The sequence below is a fragment of the Rhinoraja longicauda genome, chromosome 12, assembly GCF_053455715.1.
Source record: "Rhinoraja longicauda isolate Sanriku21f chromosome 12, sRhiLon1.1, whole genome shotgun sequence".
Lineage (NCBI taxonomy): Eukaryota > Metazoa > Chordata > Chondrichthyes > Rajiformes > Arhynchobatidae > Rhinoraja > Rhinoraja longicauda.
In genome coordinates this window covers 25265765-25286363 of record NC_135964.1, presented here as the reverse complement: position 1 = coordinate 25286363, position 20599 = coordinate 25265765, and the positions used below count along the sequence as shown (strand labels likewise).

General features: G+C 46.2%; 1 protein-coding gene across 1 annotated transcript in view; it reads right to left on the bottom strand.

The window, feature by feature from the left end:
• Positions 1-11895, bottom strand: part of ccdc80 (coiled-coil domain containing 80) — a 32366-nt gene extending 20471 nt beyond the window's left edge. The window contains exons 1-2 of the mRNA XM_078409223.1: positions 9525-11895; positions 961-1117 (exon numbers count right to left, since the gene is read on the bottom strand). Coding sequence (XP_078265349.1) covers positions 961-1117; positions 9525-11228 — 1861 coding nt within the window. The 5' untranslated portion in view covers positions 11229-11895. The remainder of the gene's footprint in view (positions 1-960; positions 1118-9524) is intronic.
• Positions 11896-20599: the final 8704 nt, after the last annotated feature.

The window sequence follows — 20599 nt, the reverse complement described above, 5'->3', positions numbered from 1 at the left end:
AACCTGCTTAATCTATGTTGAGCAGCTAAATGCTTGAAGGCACTGGAGAATGTTTTCTGAACTACAATTCTGCCAGTTTGCAGAGACCTGGTTCACAACACAGATCACAAACCTGCCGGCCAATGAAGTGATTCTTGACTTTCAAGGCACCTTATGAATCTTCAGTCTGAAGAAGGGTCTCGACCCGAAACGTCACCCATTCCTTCTCTCCCGAGATGCTGCCTGACCCGCTGAGTTACTCCAGCACTTTGTGAATAAATCGATTTGTACCAGCATCTGCAGTTATTTTCTTATACATTATGAATTTTGGTATATTGATCATATTCTCTGAACAGCTCAAAAACAGGCCCTTTGACCAACTGAGTCCACACTGATCATAAACAATCCAATTACACTAATCCTACACTAATCTAATCCAAAAATATACACTCAGCGGGTCAGGCATGGATAGGTAACGTTTTGGGTCAGGACCTTTCTTTAGACTGAAGGTGGTTAAGTTAGACTTCAGTCTGAGGAAGGTTCTTGATCTGAAACGTCACCTATCCATTTTCTCCAGAAAAGCTGTCTGGCTTACTGAGTTACTCCAACATTGTTTTTGGTCTATCTTTGGTATAAACTAGCATCTGCAGTTCCTTTTCATTACTGATCTAATCCAATTTTATTTGCTCTATTCTTATCAATTCCTCCTGAAGAGCTTGAGACGAGAAAAGACCAGGAGCATTCGGGGCCAGCCACAATGACCTCTGGCAGATTGGTACCTGGTAGATACCAATCAGGGCCAGACACAAATTGCCCTGAAAAATGCTGTGACAAACACAATACAGGGCAAAACTGCACATCATTCACAGCGGTGCCATTAGACAGACGTCACTTCAATAACGCTCATCTGAGCCATGAATAAAAGTTATAGAAAGCCATTCCGGATATCATTTTACATTGGGAAAGAAAAGAAATACTGACCCAGCTGGTAATGGTCAATTTTAATCGTGCTGTTACTCAAAGGCCCAAACAGGGTGATGATTGTGATTTTTCTTAACGCCATTTCACAGACGTGCTCTAAATATTCATCTCGCTGCTGTTCGTACATGTTGGTTTGGTCATTTGGAGAGGAGATAAGCTAAGAGTGAGAAGATCATATTGGAAAAGTTAATATTCCACGTGCAAATATTCTGAAACCAAATTTTATTCACGTCAAACTATGCTCTTGAAAATAAACAACATTAAGGTGGTTCACGGTAACTCTGCAGACTATCAAATACAATCTTGCCCTGAAACAAGTAAACAGTCTATTTTCATTTCACAATGAGTGTAACATAGTTGAGTTTCAAACTGTAAGGGACTGATGATTTGAAAGAAGGGCAATATCGGATACGTCAATCTGTTAACACATCTAATTGAAGGCAACATATCTGAATGACTTTCAGCCTGATCATTCTGAAATGGCTGAATATTAAAGTTTCCCAAAGAATAAAAAGCTTGTTATTTAATATTTCTGCCTTGCCCTTTGAATTCTATCAACCCCCTAAGGTTTGATGGGTGTTCAAATGTGAATGAAAAAAAATACTAAAGCATTGCATCAGGACTAATGGTCGTTGTGGTAGAAGTATATGTGAAACGTTGCAATTCATTGCCACAGACAGCGGTGGAGGCCAAGTCATTGGGTATTTTTAGAGTGAAAATTGACACGTTCTTTGTGTAATAAGGGTGTCAAAAGTTATTGGGAGAAGGCAGGAGAATGTGGTTGAGAGGGAAAGATAGATCAGCCATGATCGAATGGCAAAGCAGGCTCGATGGGCCAGATGGCTTAATTCTGCTTCTTTGTCTTATGATCTTATGAAAGTCAGTATTTCCACACTGTATCCTTAGACTTTTGAGAAACAACATGAAAGCAGGCCCTTCAGCCCACCGAGTCCACGCTGACCAGCGATCACCGTGTACATTAGCACTATTCTACTCACTAAGGACAATTTATAATTTTACCAAAGCCAATTAACCTCCATACCTGCACATCTTTGGAGTGTGGGAGGAAACTAGAGCATCCGGAGAAAACCCACACGGTCACAGAGGGAACGTACAAACTCTGTACAGACAGCCCTGTAGTCAGGATTGATCATAGGTCTCTGGCACTGTAAGGCAGTAACTCTACCGCTGCGCCTCTGTGTCACCTCTTAAGGTAACTAATCAACTCAATCAAATATTCATATGTTGCATATTGCAAGAAATATTTTATTTGGTGAGGCGACCAAAAGTGATTAATTTTATTCTCTCAGCCTGGAGTCAGATAACAGTATGTTAAAATAAATTATAATAATCTGGTGAAAGAGTTTGCATTTAACTTTAACTTTGCATGATGAGATGCTTGACCATAATAAAATGGTAGAATGAATAAAAAGCCTGAACTCTGAATAGTTGATGTTTGCAATATTGCACCTGACAGGATATAACTCCTAAATCTTGTACACCAGCCAGGCTGATAGTACATCCCCCCTTTTGCTTGGGGAGGACGTCTTGGAGCGATGAGAACAATGTTTCCGCTGAGATTGGGATGTAGTTAATTGCTGACTGATTGTGGAATTGTGCAAACATGACCTTCTGTGGTATAATAAGGATCCTTACCTTTGACTAATGACTGTGTGAAACATTTTTTGACAGTAGAGTGATAAGAATATTGGAGAGGAAACAATCTGTTATTAATTTGAAGGAAATGTTGTGTTAAACATTCTTGCTGCAAATTCTGTATAAAAATGCTGCGAAAATGCTGTATCTGAGAGTGGAAGCAAGGGGAGTGCTGAGTATGGTCATACACCCTTAGCACTGATCCCCCCACTCCCATCTGACGATAATTAAAGCTTTGCTTGGTTTACCTTTAACTGTTTATGTTGTTGTCTGTTTTAAGAAACAAACTTTAACACTGGCACTGCTCTAGTCTAAAATCTATCTCTATAATTCATTGGCTTTGCATCAATAAATATGTTGCAGCTGGAAATTTGAAAGGGAGCTGAGGTGGGAGGGAGCCTGTCAGTTCAAGTATTAGTTAGAGATAAATCTAATCATTGGTGCTGTCAGCAATTTTCCCAATGCTTTTAATAGTTTGAACTCAGGATTGAGGGAGTTCCAACAGATTATTAATGCTGCATGTATGCGAGTCAGAACACTGGTGTTATTCTTTTTGCAGCACTTAGACCTTTGTTACTTTTCTGTCTAAAGCATTTAGGTGTTTTTTTTAACCAAACTCAGCAGAAGACATTCTAAGGCATATAATGGAGAAAGTAAGACACAAGGGGCTGCTGGAAGCTTGAGCCAAACACAAAGTGCTGGAGGAAGAAGGGTCCCGAGTTATGGAGGAAAACAATACCTGCTCTGAGCAAGGCTGAGCAGTCGAAGGAGGCAGGGTGGGGCAAGCTTCCCTGATGGGCAACATCCATCAAGGAGCTGAATGAGAAACATACTGCTGGATAGCTGCCCATCGTAGGTGGAGGCAACTTGGATCTTGCCAAAAGATAAACTGCTGGAAGAACTCAGAGTCAAGCAGTATCTGTGGAGGCTAAGGGATAGTTGACATTTTGGGTCAAGTTAATCAGAGTTTAGAATGACGAGGGGGAGCCTCATTGAAACTTACCAAGTAGTGAAAGGCTTGGATAGAGTGGATGTGGAGAGAATGGTTCCACTAGTGGGAGAATCTAGGACCAGAGCCCATAGCCTCAGAAAGGAGATGAGGAGGAATTTCTTTAATGAGAGGGTGGTGAATCTGTGGAGGCCAAGTCAATGGATATTTTTAAGGCAGAGATTGATAGATTCTGGATTAGTAAGGGTGTCGGGGTTATGGGAAGAAGGCAGGAGGAGGTGGTTGAGAGGGAAAGAAAGATCAGCCAAGATTGAGTGGCAGATAAGACTAGATGGGCCAAATGGCTTAATTCTGCTCCTGTAACCTGTGAACTTATGAACTTAACAGTGAAGTGGGGAGATAACCAGTGTAAGGAAGTGTGAGGGAGGCTGGTAGGAGCAGATGATTTTGGGGTCCAAGTCCTTAGCTTCCTGAAAGTGGCTATGCAGGCAGGCAGAGTGGTAAAGAAGGCATAAGGTATGCTTGCCTTCATAGGTCAGGGCATTGAGTATAAGAGTCAGGCTGTCGTGATGCAGCTTTATTGGACTTTGGTTAGATCACATTTGGAGTATTGTGTGCAGTTATGTTTGCACCATTACAGAAAGGATGTGGAGGCTTTGGAAAGGGTGCAGGTTTACCAAAATGATGCCTGGATTAGGGGCTATTAGCTAGAGGGAGAGATTGGATAGACTTGGATTGTTTTCTCTGGAACGCCTTATTGAAGTATATAAAATTATGAGAAGCATAGATCGAGTAGTGTGTCATAATCTTTCTCCCAGGGTGGAAAAAATCAAATACTTGAGAGACTAGCTTCAAGATGAGTGGGATAAAGTTTAAAGGAGATGTGCAGGGCAAGATTTTTACACAGAGATTGGTGAGTGCCTGGAATGCGCTGCTGGGTTTGGTGGTTGAAGCCGATATGATAGTGGGGTTTAAGCGGCTTTTGGATAGGCACATGGATATGGAGGGATATGGATTATGTGCAGGTAGATAAGAGATGGTCATTACATCATGTTCGGCACAGACATTGTGGCTGAAAGGGCTGTTATTGTGCTGTACTGTTCTATGAAGGGGTGGGGAGAGGGGGTTGAATGGAGACAGGTGGAGGAGAGGTTGCAAGCTGGAAAATGATAGACGGAAACGTAAGGAAACTAGCAGATGGAGTCCAAAGTGGGGGAGAGGGGAGATTGAGACAGAGGGTGGTGATAAGTGGAACCAGGTAGGGGAGAGATGATAGGCAGGTGGAACCAGTGGGGGAGGGGTTAGGGAGAGGAACCCAGGTGTGTGGGTGGTGAGCAGGTGGAGCCGAGTAGGGGAGGGTGACATCTTGTGGGAGGGGAACACAGAGGGGGAGTGGGTTACCCAAAACTGGAAAACTCATTGTTCATACCATTGGGTTGCAGGCTACACAAGCAGAGTATGATGTGCCGTTCCTCTAGTTTGCATCAGGTAGGTCGTCATGGGAATGAGAATGCAGTTCAAATGACATGTAACTGGAAGCATGAGGTGGCCACTGCAAACAGTTGAGTTTAGTTTAGTTTCGAGACACAATGTGGAAACAGGTCCTTCGGCCCACCAAGTCCGTGCCGACCAGCAATCACCCGTATACTAGTTCTATCATACACATTAGGGACAATTTACAAGCCGATTAACCTAAAAAACGCACGTCCTTAGAACGTGGGCAAAAACTCGAGCACCCGGAGAAAACCCACGTGGTCATAGAGAGAACGTGCAAACTCCACAGAGACCTCTACGTGGAGTTTTCACCCTCCTCTTGTGACCCGCGTGGGTTTCCTTTGGGTGCTTCGGTTTCCTCCCGCAACCCAAAGACATGTGGGTTTTGAAATTTAATCGACCTCTGTAAAATTGTCCCTAATGTGTAGGGAGTGGATGTGAAAATGGGATAATATAGAACTAGTGTGAACGGGTGGCATGGACTCAGTGGTCCAAAGGGTCTGTTTCTTTGCTGCATCTCTAAACGAAACCCATCATAATTTGGACAGCTATTATGTCGCCACTCATCCTTCTTTTGTCAGGAGTACATAGCCTCAGCTTGTTCAGTCTTTCCTGATTGTATACCCTCAGGTATCACCGTTGTAAATCTTCTCATCATTGTCTGCACATACTTTATGAAGTTGAACTGCAATCACACGATAAATAATGAGAACCAGCTATCCCCCTTTCAGACAGTGAGTTCCACACTGCAAACACCTTCTGGGTGAAATTATCTTTTTCCTTATTGCCTCTCAAATCTTTTCTACTGATTACTTTAAATCTATGATCTCTAGCTTTTGAACCCTCTAATACGGAAAACAGCTTTGATTTATTGATTGATTGAAAGACATAGCGTGGAAATCCATGCTGGCTACCAAACATACTAGTTTTGGTACCCACTTTTGCACCTAATCCCCACACACAAGGAGCAATTTACAAAGGGTCAATTAACCTATAAATCCACATGTCTTTGGGATGTGGGAGAAAACTGGAACACCCGAAGTAAACCTTACAGTGTCACAGGGAGAACATGCACACGCCACATAGACAGCACCTGAGGCACGGATTGCACCCGCTGTGATGCTGCAATGCAGCGGCTCTACCCACTGCGACACTATACAAGCGGGTAGAGCCACAAATCAAATCGTGAACCAAGTGGGGAACTGATGAACTAAACAGGTAATTTACGATCCATAGGGAAAACTCATGAACCAAAGGTTATTCTCTGTCTTTCTACACATGTTAATAGCTTATACAGTATACTGGAATTGATTCCCGTAAAGATAGACATAAAGTGCTGGAGTAACTCAGTGGGTCAGGCAGCATCTCTGGAGAAAAAGGATGATGATGTTTCGGGAACGACCCGGAACATCACCCATCATTTTTCTCCAGAGATGTTTCCTAAGCCGCTGAGTTACTCCAGTATTTTGTGTCTATCTTTGATATAAACCAGCACCTGCAGTTCTTTGATTCCAAGAGTGATTTCAGTCATGTATGCACCACTAAAGCTAATAAACTGGTCTGTAATAATTTCCTTTATCCCTTCCTCCCTTTTTGAACAATGATACAGTAACACCACCTCTCAAAGCCTCTAGTTCCTCTGCAGCCAAGAAAGACTGAAAAATGATTTTCCAAAAGTCTGCAATTTCACCTGGATCTGGCCAACATATATGTTTTCAAATAATCTAATCTCCTTAATACTGACTCTTTTATTATCATTATCCCATCAAAATATTAGACCTCTGCACTCTAGTTTAAACATCTAATGGGGTTGAGAGGGAAAGATAGATCATGATTGAATGGTGGAGTAGATTCGACGGGCTGAATGGCATAATTCTGCTCCTAGTACTTATGAACATGACATAAAAGTATAAAACCTTGCGAGGCAAGGCAGCGGTAAGTCAGATTGGATTGAGTTCCAGGGCTGCAGCCTGAAAATGAGCTCACGTATGGAAGACCTATCATCTTGCATATGAACCACATTCTTTGTTTGAGCATTTCGAATGTATTATCCTGAGATTTACAAAATTAGAAGGCACTGCTTCTGAATTTAAAAAAATCTGTCATCCATTAGGGGTTCGAAGGTCAACCCATTGACATAACATTAGATTTAGTCCCGACTTTTAGCAGCTCTACCACACATAAACTACATAAACAATCCATGGAATTTGTTCTGAAATGTAACCTCTCAAGTAATAAGACTTTACTGGACTTTATTTTGCACAAACGTTATTCCCTTTATCATGTACGGTTATTCCCATTATTCCCTTTATCATGCCCTGTGGCTGGCTGTACACTGTAGATTGCTCGAATGTAATCATGTATTGTCTTTCTGCTGACTGGTGAGCATGTGACAAAAGCTTTTCACTGTACCTCGGTAAACATGACAATAAACTAAATTAAACAAAACTAAACTAAAGTGTAGGCACCACTCCATAGATCTTTTTGTTTTAACTGTAAAAGACTTTGTGGTAAAGGACGTATCAGGTCGTGCATTCAGTAGACATAGAAAGAAAACTGCAGATGGTGGTTTACAAAAAAAGACACAAAGTGCTGGAGTAACTCAGCGGGTCAGGCAGCATCTCTGGAGAACATGGATATACGACGTTTCAGGCTGGGAGCCTCTACAGACTGATTCAATCTGAAGAAGGGTCCTGAACTGAAAAGTCACCTACAGTATCTATTTTCTCCAGAGATGCTGCCTGACCCATTGAGTTACTCCAGCGCTTTGTGTTCTTATTCAATGGACATATTAAGACATTTTTAATGAGACAACATTCTATGTATTTTCTTTATTATTATGTCCCGAGTAAATGTAATTTATTTACTGTAAACCAGACTACAGCTAAAAATAGAAGATATGAACAAGGAACTGCAGAAGCTGGTTTACCAAGGAAAGACACAAAGTGCTGGAGTAACTCAGCGAGTCAGGCAGCATCCCTGAAGAACATGGATACGTGATGTTTTGGGTCAGGACCCTTCTTCCAGCTTTCTTTCCCCCCACCTTTGCAATCATTCTGAAGAAGGATCCCGACTCAAAACATCACTTATCCATGTCCTCCAGATTTGCTGCCTGACCCATTGAGTTACTCCAGCACTTTGTGACCATTTTGTGTCTTTCTTTACAGCATCTGCAGAATTTTATTTTTGCAGGCAATTATTCTTTTTAACGTTCTTACAAAGAGTTGTCAAAGTAACAAAATGGACATAGCAACCAGGTTCCCCTTCATTGGTCATTAAAAGGTAATAGACCTACGGTGGTATTAATGTTTTTTAACATAATATAAAATTCTGAGCTTGATTTAATTTACTGAGCCCTTACGAGCGTACGAGTGAGCTAAGAAACATGGGGTCAGAAACAGTTGGAGATACTATAAAACTAAACCAACAGTTTCCCTTCCTGTGGTTCACACTAACTCAGAAAGGTCAGTCAAAAATCTGATGCATCATCATTTTACTGTAAAAAAAACACATTTAAATAAATAGGAGCATTGATTTCCTTCAAATGAATAACGGTTATGTTGAACAATCAGAAACCAATGAGAATTACATAAAGGGGTGACTGATGGGATTTGTATCAAACATTCATTGTTCGTAAGGCCACATTATTACTAGTGGGCATTGCTTTAAGGTGAGAGGTGCGATGTTTAAAGGAGATGTTGAATTTAGAGAGATATATGGTGCGGACACAGGCCCTTCGGCCCACCGAGTCTACGCTGACTAGCGTTCCCTGTAAACTAACACTATCCTACATACTAGGGACAATTTACAATTTTTAACAAAGCCAATTAACATACAAACCTGTACATCTTTGGAATGTGGGAGGAAACCAGAGCACCTGGAGAAAACCCACGCAGTCACGGCAAGAACGTACAGACTCCATACAGACAGCACCCATAGTCAGGATCGAAAGCGGGTCTCAGGCGCTGTAAATCAGCAACTCTACCACTGCACCACCATGCCGTCCCTGATGTGTAAGGCAAGTTTTTTTTACACAGAGGGTGGTGAGTGCCTGGAACGCATTGCCAGGGGTGGTGTAGGCAGACACGATAGGGGTGTTTAAAAGACTTCTGGATGGGCACATGGATATGCAGGGAATGGAGGGCTATGGGTTATCTGCAGGCAAATAAGAGATGGTCTTAGCATCATGTTCAGCACAGACACTGTCGGCTGGAGGGCCTGTTCTTGTGCTGTACTGCTCTCTGTTCTTTTACTACATGCAACCACGCAACAGAAAAAAATATCCTGGGATATAATTTTAAGTGGGAGTTCTTGGCTTTTGGAACACGAGGTGAAATATGTCACCACTTTGGGAAACATTGGTGTGTCATTTGCACAAAATCCCAATGAGATTTTTAAAAAAATTGGGAGCTACCATCCTTGCCCGTTACCATGGATACGTGACTGTAAAAGGTAGAGCACTTACCAGGAGACGCCGTCTATTCTCATAATAGCCGAGAACAGATGCCAACGACTTTGTTCTTCCTGGAACCTTCTTCTGCCGTTTAAAAACTCCTTTCTTGGCCGGCTTCTTGGGCTTTTTCTGAGCAATTTCCTTGGTGGGCTTGGTTTTGGTCAAGGTTTTGACCTTTGTCCCTATCTTTTTGTTCTTGGCGGGCTTTTTCTTCTTCTCAGCCTTGATGGGCTTCTTCTGCTCCTTCCCACTATTCGGAGGTCTACGTCCCACCGGGACCACCTGGCCCGGGCTCGGGGACGAGGTCTTCTCAGTTTGGTATTTGTCCACGTACTCATTCAGGATCTTGTCGTTTGTCGTTTTGGACTTGGGAGACTTGGCTTTGGTGGGCTTACGTTGGCCTGGTGTCACCGCTAGCCCCTTGTGGCGATAGCTGCCCTCTTTCTTGTCCGTCCTGCCGTACTTCTGCCGGCCAGCCTGCACCTTTGGGTGCCGTGGTCTGGATGTTGCCGTTCCTGGGGTGGGCTCATGCAGGGACTTGGTGCCACCGGGCAGGCTCCCTGTCCGATGCCCAGCATCGCCGTGCGAGTTGTCCTCAGCCGTGGGCCTCAAAGGATTTCCAGGTTTGTGGTATCTCGGCGGAGGTGGAGAGAATATGACGTGAGACCTTGTGAATGGTTGTCTGTCGGTGGCGGGCACGTCTGTGGTGGTGGTGGTGGTGGTGGTGGTGATAGTTGGAGAAGAGCTGGTTGTAGATATTCTGGGCGCACCAGTTGTCCGGACAAGTTTGGCGCCTCCGTGCGTGTTCAGTGATATCCTAAAGGGCTTCCTCGCCGCGGGCTTCTTCTTCTTCTCGGGTGCTCTCTCCTTTGGCGCGGTCACCTCCGCGTTCTCCTGCTTCGGAGTTGGCTTTGGCTGCTCCTCCACCTTCTTCTTCTTCTTCTTCTCGCCCCCCTCGGCTCCGGCCACCTGCCCTTCCACCCTGGCATCCTTACACTTCTGCACGAAACCCTTCTGCCTCAACCGCTCAATTTTCCTGATGGGGTCTTGATCGATCAGCTCGTACATGGCCTCCAATCTCACCGGGTACGGGTAGGCCTCCTGCAGCTGAAGGTTCTTCTTTAGCAGGGCCATGCTAAATTTACCTCGCTCCATTTTGAGGAAGTCCATCAGTTTGAGGACGGTCTTGGCGTCCAGGGGTTCCTCCAGGATTTCCCCCTCGCTAGTGATCTTCCTGAGCTTGCCGGCCACCTCTCCCTCTTGGTGGAAGAGAACCAGCTGGGCGATGTGCCTCTCCGCCAGTTCGCAGTAGACGTCCTCCTTGAGGAGACTGAGCATCAGTCTGTAGTAGCCGTCCGACGGGTGAGGGGCCGAGATGACCCACAGTCTCTGCCTTCCCACCATCCCGGACAGCAGGCTGGGGGTGGCCGATGCGGAGACGCGGGCCACCCGGCTCCTCGCTCCACCTCTCCTGTCCCTGACCACCCCGGGTCGAGAACCTCTCATGGGGATCCTGGAGCTCCTGGTCCGTCCCACCAGCGTCCTCCCCTCGTCTCTCTGCGCCGTAGCACGGCGGCCGGTGGCGGTGAGACCGCCCGGCTGCGAAGCCCTGCTCCCGGGTCTCAGTAGCCTCCTCCTCAGTGTCCCTTGCACGGCCATGGACAGCAGCCAGAACAGCAGCAAGGGGGCGAGTGGCCGCAGCCCGCTGGTCCTCATGGCTCCTCTGCTTCACGCCTCGGGAGGTCCCGTTTGATGCAAAGCTTGGGGTTGAGATGGAGGAAGGGTTCAGGCTGAGGTTTAGGGTTGAGATTGATGTTGGGGGTTGAGATTGAGGAAGGGTTTAGATTGATGTTGAGGGTTGAGGTTCAGGAAGGGGTTAGGGTTGAGGTTGAGGAAGGGTTTGGATTGATGTTGAGGGTTGAGGTTGGATTTGGGGTGGGGTGGGGAGGGACAAAGTTATATCTCCTTAGGGACACACACCTTTCACTGCGGGGCATCCGAGGTCATCACTCCGCCAAGACCTTCAGACTACGGACCAGACCAAGATTCAACCATTCCCCTCTCTCTCTCCTCCCGATGCTGTCCGGCGCTCCCTCTTGTCCACCCCGGGACCTCTCACTTCTCCGCTCCCAGCTCCGCTCGCCGCCGGGACGCCATGATCTACTTTGTGCTGCTAAACTTTCTCTCCGCCCTCTGCAGTCCAGTGTCTCCGGCAGCGAACGCAAACCCTCTCCTAGGTGCTTTTCCTCTCGGATGGGACGGCGGGGAGGGTCCCAGAGAGGGGTGGGAGGTAATATGCCTGCCCACTCTTCTTTGGTCGTTAGACTGAGAGGAGGATGCAGAGAGGGAGGGGGGAGAGAGAGAAATCTGCGGGCTCAGCCACTCCGGACTCCAGGCTCCGTAACCATTGCAGGCTCAACACCGCCTCCCTCCCTTCCCCGGCTTCACACGCGATGCCGCAGCTCCCAGCAGGGGCGGGCGGGGGGGGGGGGGGGGGGGGGGGGTGGAGGGCTTATCACCAGAAGTCCAGTTCTTTCCTCACTGCTTCCCTTCCCTCCTTCCTTCCCTATCTCTCTCCTTCCTTTCCCTCTCCCTTCATTTCTTCCCTCCCACCTTCTCTCCGCCGCCCCCCCTGCTCCACCCCCTCCACTCCCTCCCTGGCCCCTTCCCACCTATACCCTTCTCACCTGTACCCTCCCGTCCCCCTTTCCCTCCCTTCCTTCTCCCTCCACTGCCCTACTCCTTCCCTCCCCCCTCTCTTCACTCCCCCCTCCTTCCTGCTCCTCTCAGGACACTCGAGGGGTGGGTCACAACCTAGAGTAAATTAAACACAAGGAAACTATCTGAGGAAGGTGATTGCAATCACGGGTAGGAAAAAAACCTGCAGATGCTGGTTTAAATCGAAAGTAGACACTAAATGCTGGAGTAACTCAGCGGGTCAGGCAGCATCTCAGGAGAGAAGGAATGGGTGACGTTTTGAGTCGAGACCCTTCTTCAGACTGAAACGTCACCCATTCCTTCTCTCCTGAGATGCTGCCTGACCCGCTGAGTTACTCCAGCATTTTGTGTTTGCAATCACCTCTGCTGTGAGGTGTTTTATTCTGGTTCCACCTTGACCATCTTTTCACTTTTGCTTTCAAAACTCCCTGAGACACTTCAGGAAAAATGATCAAACACAATTTGATACCAAAATCACATAAAAGTGTTTGCGCAGATGAGGGAAGCTTGGTCAAAAAGGTTGGTTGAAAGGAATGTCTTAAAGGAAGAAAGACGTAAAGATGCAGAGAAGTTTAACGGGCATTCTCCAGAGCTGAGAGCAGCATTCTAAATTACATTAAAAAATGTTCCAGAGGTTAAAATTGGATTTAATACAGATAACATAGAGAATGCAGGGCTGGATGTCTTAAGTTATTTGGTTTATACAGGACAGAAAGTAGGAACAATTGGTATTGAACATAGAACAATACAGACACAAAGTGCTGGAATAACTCAGTGGTTCAGACAGCATCTCTGGAGAACATGGATAGGTGACGTTTCAAGTCAAAACCCTTCTTCAGACCCGAAACGTCACCTATCCATTTTCTCCAAGGATAGACACAAAATGTTGGAGTAACTTAGCGGGTCGGGCAGCATTTCTGGAGAAAAGGAATAGGTAACGCTTCAGGTCAAAATCCTTCCTCACCCTTGAGAGCCAGTCTCATTCTCCAGGGACGCTGCCTGACCTGCTGAGTTACTCCAGCACTTTGTGTCCTTTTGTGTATTAACCAGCATCGGCAGTTCTTTGTTTCAACTTAGAATAGTACAGCACAGGAACAGGCCCAGCAGCCCACAATGTCCGTGCCAAACATGATGCCAAGTTGAACTAATCTTCTCTGCCTACACACGATCCACATCTCTCCATTCCCTGCATACCCATGTCATGTGCCTATCTAAAAGGCTCATAAACACCATTACATAGTAAAATGTTCTATGGTACTTCAAGGGAGTGATATTAGATACAAATTGACAGCGACTCAATTAAAAATAATTCATTTGACAGCTCTGTGTTTTGGATTTGAAGTGTAGCCTACGTAGAACATGAAACATAGAACAGTACAGCACAGTAACAGGGCCTTTGACCCACAATGTCTGTGTTGAACATGATGCCGTTAAACTAACCTCCTCTGCCTGCATGTGATCCATTTCCCTCCATTTCCTGCATATCCATGTGCCTGTCTGAAACAAGTGAATGGAATTAAGATACAGATCAGCCATGGTCCTGGTGATTGAATGATTAATTGATTGAGAGGATGTAGGTTTAAGGTGACAGGGGAAAGATTTACTAGGAACCTGAGGGCAACCCTTTCACACAGAGGACAGTGGGAACATGGAACAAGCAGCCAGAGGAGATAGTTGAGGCCAGTACTATAAACAATATATAAAAGACATTTGGACGGGTACATGGATAGGAAAGGTGAAAAGGGATGTCGGTGAAATGTGGGCAGGTAGGACTAGTATAGATGGGGCATCTTGGCTGGCATGGACAAGTTGGGACAAAGGGCTAGTTTCTGCGCTGTCTGGCTCTATATACCTTTATAAGATCACCCCTCAGCCTCTTGTGCTTTAAAGATAAAAGACCCAACCTGTCCAATTTTTCCATTTAGCTCAAACTCTCCCTTTCCTCCCTTACTGACTCTGTTTACACCTCACACTGTCTCAGCAAGGCCACAAGCAAAACCAAGGACAAGTGACACCGCCGGCCACTTCCTCTTCTCCCCTCTCCCATCAGGCAAGAGGTATAGAAGTATGAAAACGCACACCTTCAGATTCAGGGACAGTTTCTTCCCAGCTGTTATCAAGCAATTGAACCAACCCACCAACAACTAGAGAGCAGTTCTGAGCTACTATCTACCTAATTAGAGATCCTCAGACTATCTTTGATCAGACTTTACTACACTTTATCTTGCACTAAACATTATTCCCTTTATCCTGTATTTGCACACTGTGGGTGGCTCCATTGTAATCATGTGGATGGCTCGAAGGGCCGAATGGCCTACTCCTGCACCTCTTGTCTATTGTCTATTGTCTTTCCGCTGATTGGTTAGTGCAACAAAAGCTTTTCATTTGTACCTCGGTACATGTGACAATAAACTCAAACTCTAGATTTGGTAACATTCTTCTCAAACTCGCCCAAACCCAGTAACATTCTCAGGAGATATCTTAGAAGCAACAGAAGGAAAAGTGCATGACGCTGCTTTTGTGAATTAAACAGAACATTGACTGAGGTAGGCAACATGTTTAATTTAGTTTTTAGTTTAGAGATTCAGCGCGGAAACAAGCCCTTTGGTCCACCGAGTCCGTGTCGACCAGTGATCCCCGCACACTAACACTATCTTGCACACACGAGGGTCAATTTACTATTTCACCAAGCCAATTAACCTACGAACTTCTACATCTTTGGAGTGTGAGAAGGAACAGGAGCACCCGGGGAAAATCCAAGCAGGTCATGGGTGTGATGTTTGATGGACTGTGTGGGGTGGGAGGACCCATTGCAAAGGTTTACTTGTCGTGACATTGCAGCGTCTACAACGTTGGGCCCTGATCATGATGAGATATTATTTCCCGCATCATTTACCGACTGTCTGCCGAGCATGCCAATGGCGATGCTCTGTCTCGTCTACCGATTGGACCCGACCTGACGTTCGATAAAGAGGAGGCAATTATGGAAATTGAGACGGACGTGAACTTGCTCAACACGCGGGTCATCGCCGATTTCCCCGTTTCCGCAAGGACGGTCGCCAACTATACGAGCACAGACCCCATTTTGTCGAAGGTACGACATTTTGTCACTCAGGGGTGGCCAGACAGTCCCAAACTGGACAAGGAATTCCGCTTATTCCAGAATGCGCGAACGGAAATCTTCTCAAAGGATGGCATTCTGCTCCGTGACTGTCGAGTGATCATTCCGACGGAACTGCGATCGCCAATTCTGAAAATGTTGCACAAGACACACATTGGAATTGTGCGAATGGAGGCACTCGCCCGCATGCATGTGTGGTGGCCGAATATCGAGGTCGATATAGCCGACCACTGCAAGGACTGCACACCATGTGCCGAAACAGCGCCGAATCCGCCGGAAAAGACCTCCCCATGGCCCGTCCCCGACCAACCATGGCAGCGAATCCACATAGATTTTGCCGGACCGTTCTTGGAGGACATGTGGCTGGTCGTCATGGACGCCCATTCGAAATGGCCACATGTTATCCAAATGAATAAATATCCAACCACCGAAACAACCACTTCTGTGCTCGACGATTTGTTTGCCATTTGGGGATTGCCCTTAACAATCATAAGTGACAATGGACCCCAATTTGCCTCGCAAATGTTCAGTGACTGGTGCAAACATCACTCAATCGTGCATCTGACATCAGCACCTTTTCATCCACCCTCAAATGGTGAGGCGGAGCGGCTCATCGGCGTTTTCAAGTAAACCATGAAACGCGCTGTAGAAATTGAAAATAAATCGAAACAATTGGCATTGCGCGATTTCTTACAGCAGTATCAAAGTGTTCCAAACTGCATTACCGGTCGAACGCCAGTGGAGATGATGTTCAGACGTCAGGTGCGCTCTCCTATCAGTTTTGAACCCGACCCGTAACTCTAACACGGGGCGCACTCAGCCAACGAAGTCGAACAAGTCCAAAATTCAACATTGGCGACTACGTATATTATCGCAATTATACAACCAAGCAAAACAAATGGTGCGCTGGCAGGATCATGGCTCACATTGGAACCAAAATGTACACCGTCCATGGACAAGAAGGACATTGCCGACGGCATGATGACCACTTGCGTTCAGCCAGCGAAGACTGCCCAGAGCCTGACCAGAACCAAGCAGTCGGACACGCCGGTGCTGAATCGTGTGGACACTGGAGTGCCTGATTTGCCCCTCCCCTGGTTTGACAAAGTTCCACCAGACGAACTCCCCACCGATCTGCCTGTGGTCCTTCGTCGATCGACACGTTGCAATCCTGGTACTCCCCCAAGGCGACTCATTCAGGAATAGAGACGTTCAAACTGGAAAGGGGGAGTGTGATGTTTGATGGACTGTGTGGGGTGGGAGGACCCATTGTTCCTCCCGTGCAGCAGGTGGCACTGCACAGGACAAAGGGAAATGTTTTGTACATAGTTATCTTGGTTGTACACAGTGTGGAGTGTGCAGTCAGATTGTGGGGTTGCAGCCATTTTAGTTGCCTTGCTGCCAGCATTGAGTTACTGTAATAAAGACTTCTGTTGTACCTTGAAGACTCGCAAAGCTTCATACAGGCATAGAACAAGAACACGAAAACGGGGAGAACGTACAAACTCCATACAGACAGCACCCGTGGTCAGAATTGATCCCGGGTCTCTGGCGCTGTAAAGCACTAACTCTACCACTGCGCCGCCGTGCCACCCATAACTTCTCAATCCTTAATATGTATTCCTGCCTGCAATCTGCTGGCTGTACAGTTGTGTGCATTAATAGCGCAACAGCATGCAGACAGCAAGTTCCTTCATTGTGGAATTCTCTTCCTAAACCGCTCCTTATGTTTAAGAGCTCTCTTAACTCTATTTTTTTAAAAATCAAATCTTTGGCCACGTCCCTGAATTTTTCCACTTCTGGTAAGTATCCTTTCCAATTCAAACAACCTCCACCATCTCTTTGAAGTACATGCGGTGATTTTGTTACATGAGATTAATTATATAGGTGAGAGTTGTTTTTTTTAATGTTCAAGTTATCGCAACGATAGAGCTGCTGCCTTACAGCGCCAGAGTCACATGTTTGATCCTGCCTGCAGGTGCTATTTGTATGGAGTTTGTTTGTTCTCCCTGTGATCGTGTGGATTTTCTCCGGGTGCTCCAGTTTCCTCCCACACCAAAGATGTTCAGGTTTGTAGGTTAATTGGCAAGTTGTAAAATTGTCCTTGTGTGTAAGACGTTGATAGTGTGCGGGGTGATCGCTTGTCGGCACGGACTTGGTGGGCCAAAGGGACTGTTTCTGTGCTGTATCTCTAAAGTCTAATGGTCAGAAGCTAGTTTGTAGACTTTAGAGATATGGCTTATTGTGGATTAAGATAAGTTTTATAAGAGATAAGCTCTTAAGGGTAGCGGAGTCAGGGGGTATGGGGAGAAGGCAGGAACGGGGTACTGATTGAGAATGATCAGCCATGATCACATTGAATGGCGGTGCTGGCTCGAAGGACCGAATGGCCTCCTCCTGCACCTATTGTCTATTGTCTATTGTGCTCGGTAATACCCCGATAGATGCTCTTCTTTCACAGACCAGGGAACAAAACATGTTGTAAGCCCTTACCTTGCAGGGCCTCTTCTGGCCAAGGCTTCTATTCCCTGGAGGCAGGTCCTGGCAGAGATGCCATTATTGCCCCCAACTGTGGCCTCAACCTAGGAGATGTTACTAGCAAACGTACAGGCAACCCGGACAAGTGGCATGGGATGAGACTGGTACGTCTGAGGCACATGGAACTGCAGATGCTGGAATCTTGAGCAAAACACCAAGTGATTTTATACATCTCTATAAGATCACCCCTCATCCTTCTGCTCTCCAAGGAATAAAGTCCTAGCTTGCCCAACCTCTCCCTAATAGCTCAGGCCCTTGAGTCCGTGCAACACTCTCGTAAATCTTCTCTGCAGTCTTTCCAGCTTAATTTTGTTTAGAGATACAGTGTGGCAACAGGCCTTTCAGCTCACCGATCTACGCTGACCATTGATCACCCACTTTCGTTTCCTACACACTTGGGGCACACCCGAACCAACAGAGGTCACAGCCTCCGAGAGGAGTCCAACGGCACCGGAACACGCCTAGGCTGCCGGGGGGGCTGAGATACCGGCCCGCAAAGTCAGCCTCAGGAGTTGGTGATGGGAATGGATCCGCCTACTCCGGCTGTGCCGGAGTTCCACAACCACGGCCGCAGGTGCACAGTTGACCCTCTGATTGCTATGGAAGCCCCGATGAGGTGGAGACCGGCCGCATCTCCCGGTCTAGGCACCACATTTCCAGGGGGAGACCTCTGCCGGGGGTGAGGAGGGGGGGGAGTCGGAGACAGAGGGTGGATTTCAAGTGTGCTCTTGTAATTTTGTCCGAATTAAAGGAGGTGCTGATCCACCAGTTGCCGGAAAATTGGTGGTGGAGCTGTATAGAATGGGCCAGACCACAGTAAGAAAGGAATAGATAACCCTTTGTTCCAATGTAACAGCCTCTGGCTGCCTCATGTCTACTGGGCAGCTGGCACAGTTGGATTTGAGACCACAACGTTTCATTTAAAGGATTTTAAAATATCCTTACTAACTATTTTCATAGATAAATAAACGCCCATGTTTCATAAGCAGCAAAGTCTGGACTTGTTTGCTTTCCCTTTACCCTGACTTGTTGACTGAAGAACTTTCTCATTTAGCAGTCCGCTGCACCCAGCAGCATTCTGCCCCTGAACGCTGAGATATGACACAGTTCGCAACACTAAAAATGAACATTTATCATTTTAATCCCTGGCTGACATGTTAAGGCGTGTACACGCGATGACTGACATGTGAAGCAAACACGAAGTGTCACCTTTCCAGCATCGTATTAATCAGAAGGGTTGAAGTGAACAGGAGTGAGTTACATCTGACTTAGACTTTAGAGATACAGCACGGAAACAGGCCTGTTGGCCCACCTTGTCTGTGCCGACCAGCGATCACCCCGAACACTAACACTATCCTACACATTAGGGACACAGGGAGGACGTACAATCTCCATACAGACCGCATCTGTAGTCAGGATCGAACCCGTGTCTCTGGTACGGTAAGCCAACAGCTCTACTGTTACGCCGCTGTGTCACCCAACATTATACATTATAAAAATGATAAATTATAAAAATAAACCAAGTGTTTATTGGGAGGCGCATTCCCAATCTCTTTGTACCCCTGGGTACAATGACAATAAAGATATATTGTATTGTATTGTATTGTATTGTATTGTATTGTTAGATATTTTTAACTGCCTGTACTTTTTAATTGTCACTAATGATCTTAATCTTGTTTGTGTATAGGCAATATATAGGATTCAAGAGTCTGAGCAATAGGGAGAGGTTGGGCAGGCTAGGGCTTTATTCCTTGGAGGCTGAGGGGTGATCTTGTAGAGGTGTATAAAATCATGAGGGGAATAGATAGGGTGAATGGACAGAGTCTTTTACCCAGGGTAGGGGAATCGAGACCCTGTCAGTCTGATCTGTGCAAGACGTTGGTGAAGCTGCATTTGGAGTATTGTGTTCAGTTTTGGTCACCCTGCTACAGGAAGGATGTTGTTAAACTGGAAAGAGTGCAGAGAAGATTTACAAAGATGTAGCCAGGACCCAAGGGCCTGAGCTACGGGGAGAGGTTGGGCAGGCTTGACTTTATTCAGTGGAGCACCGGAGGATGATCTTAGAGAGGTGTATAAGATTATGAGGGGAATAGATAGGTTGCATACCAGTACAATACAATACAATACAATATATCTTTATTGTCATTGTACCCAGGGGTACAACGAGATTGGGAATGCGCCTCCCATACGATGCAATAATTTAAATAATTTAGACAGCAGCAACCCAACGAAACGAAACAGTTGTAACAGTTTTGGACAGGGTAAAGTGCAAGTTGATCTATGCGTTGTGGCCATCCGGCTCAGCAGGACCGGTTCATAGCAGCTATGGCCCTGGGGATGAAGCTGTTCCTGAGTCTGGAGGTGCGGGCGTAGAAGGCCTTGTATCGTCTGCCCGATGGAAGGAGTTCGAACAGACTGTTGCAGGGGTGTGAAGAGTCTTTGTGGATGCTGGTGGCTTTTCTGAGGCATCGTGTGTTGTAGATGCCCTCTAAGTCTGGTAGCTGTGTTCCGATGGCCCTCTGAGCTCTATGGACTACCCGCTGTAGAGCTTTCCTTTCTGCCTCCGTGCAGCTGAGGTACCACACAGGGATGCCATGCGTTAGGATGCTCTCTATGGTGCAGCGGTAGAAGGTCGTCAGCAGCTGTTGGGGTAGACCAGACTTTTTCAGTGTTCTTAGGTAGAACAGTCTTTGTTGTGCCTTCTTGATCA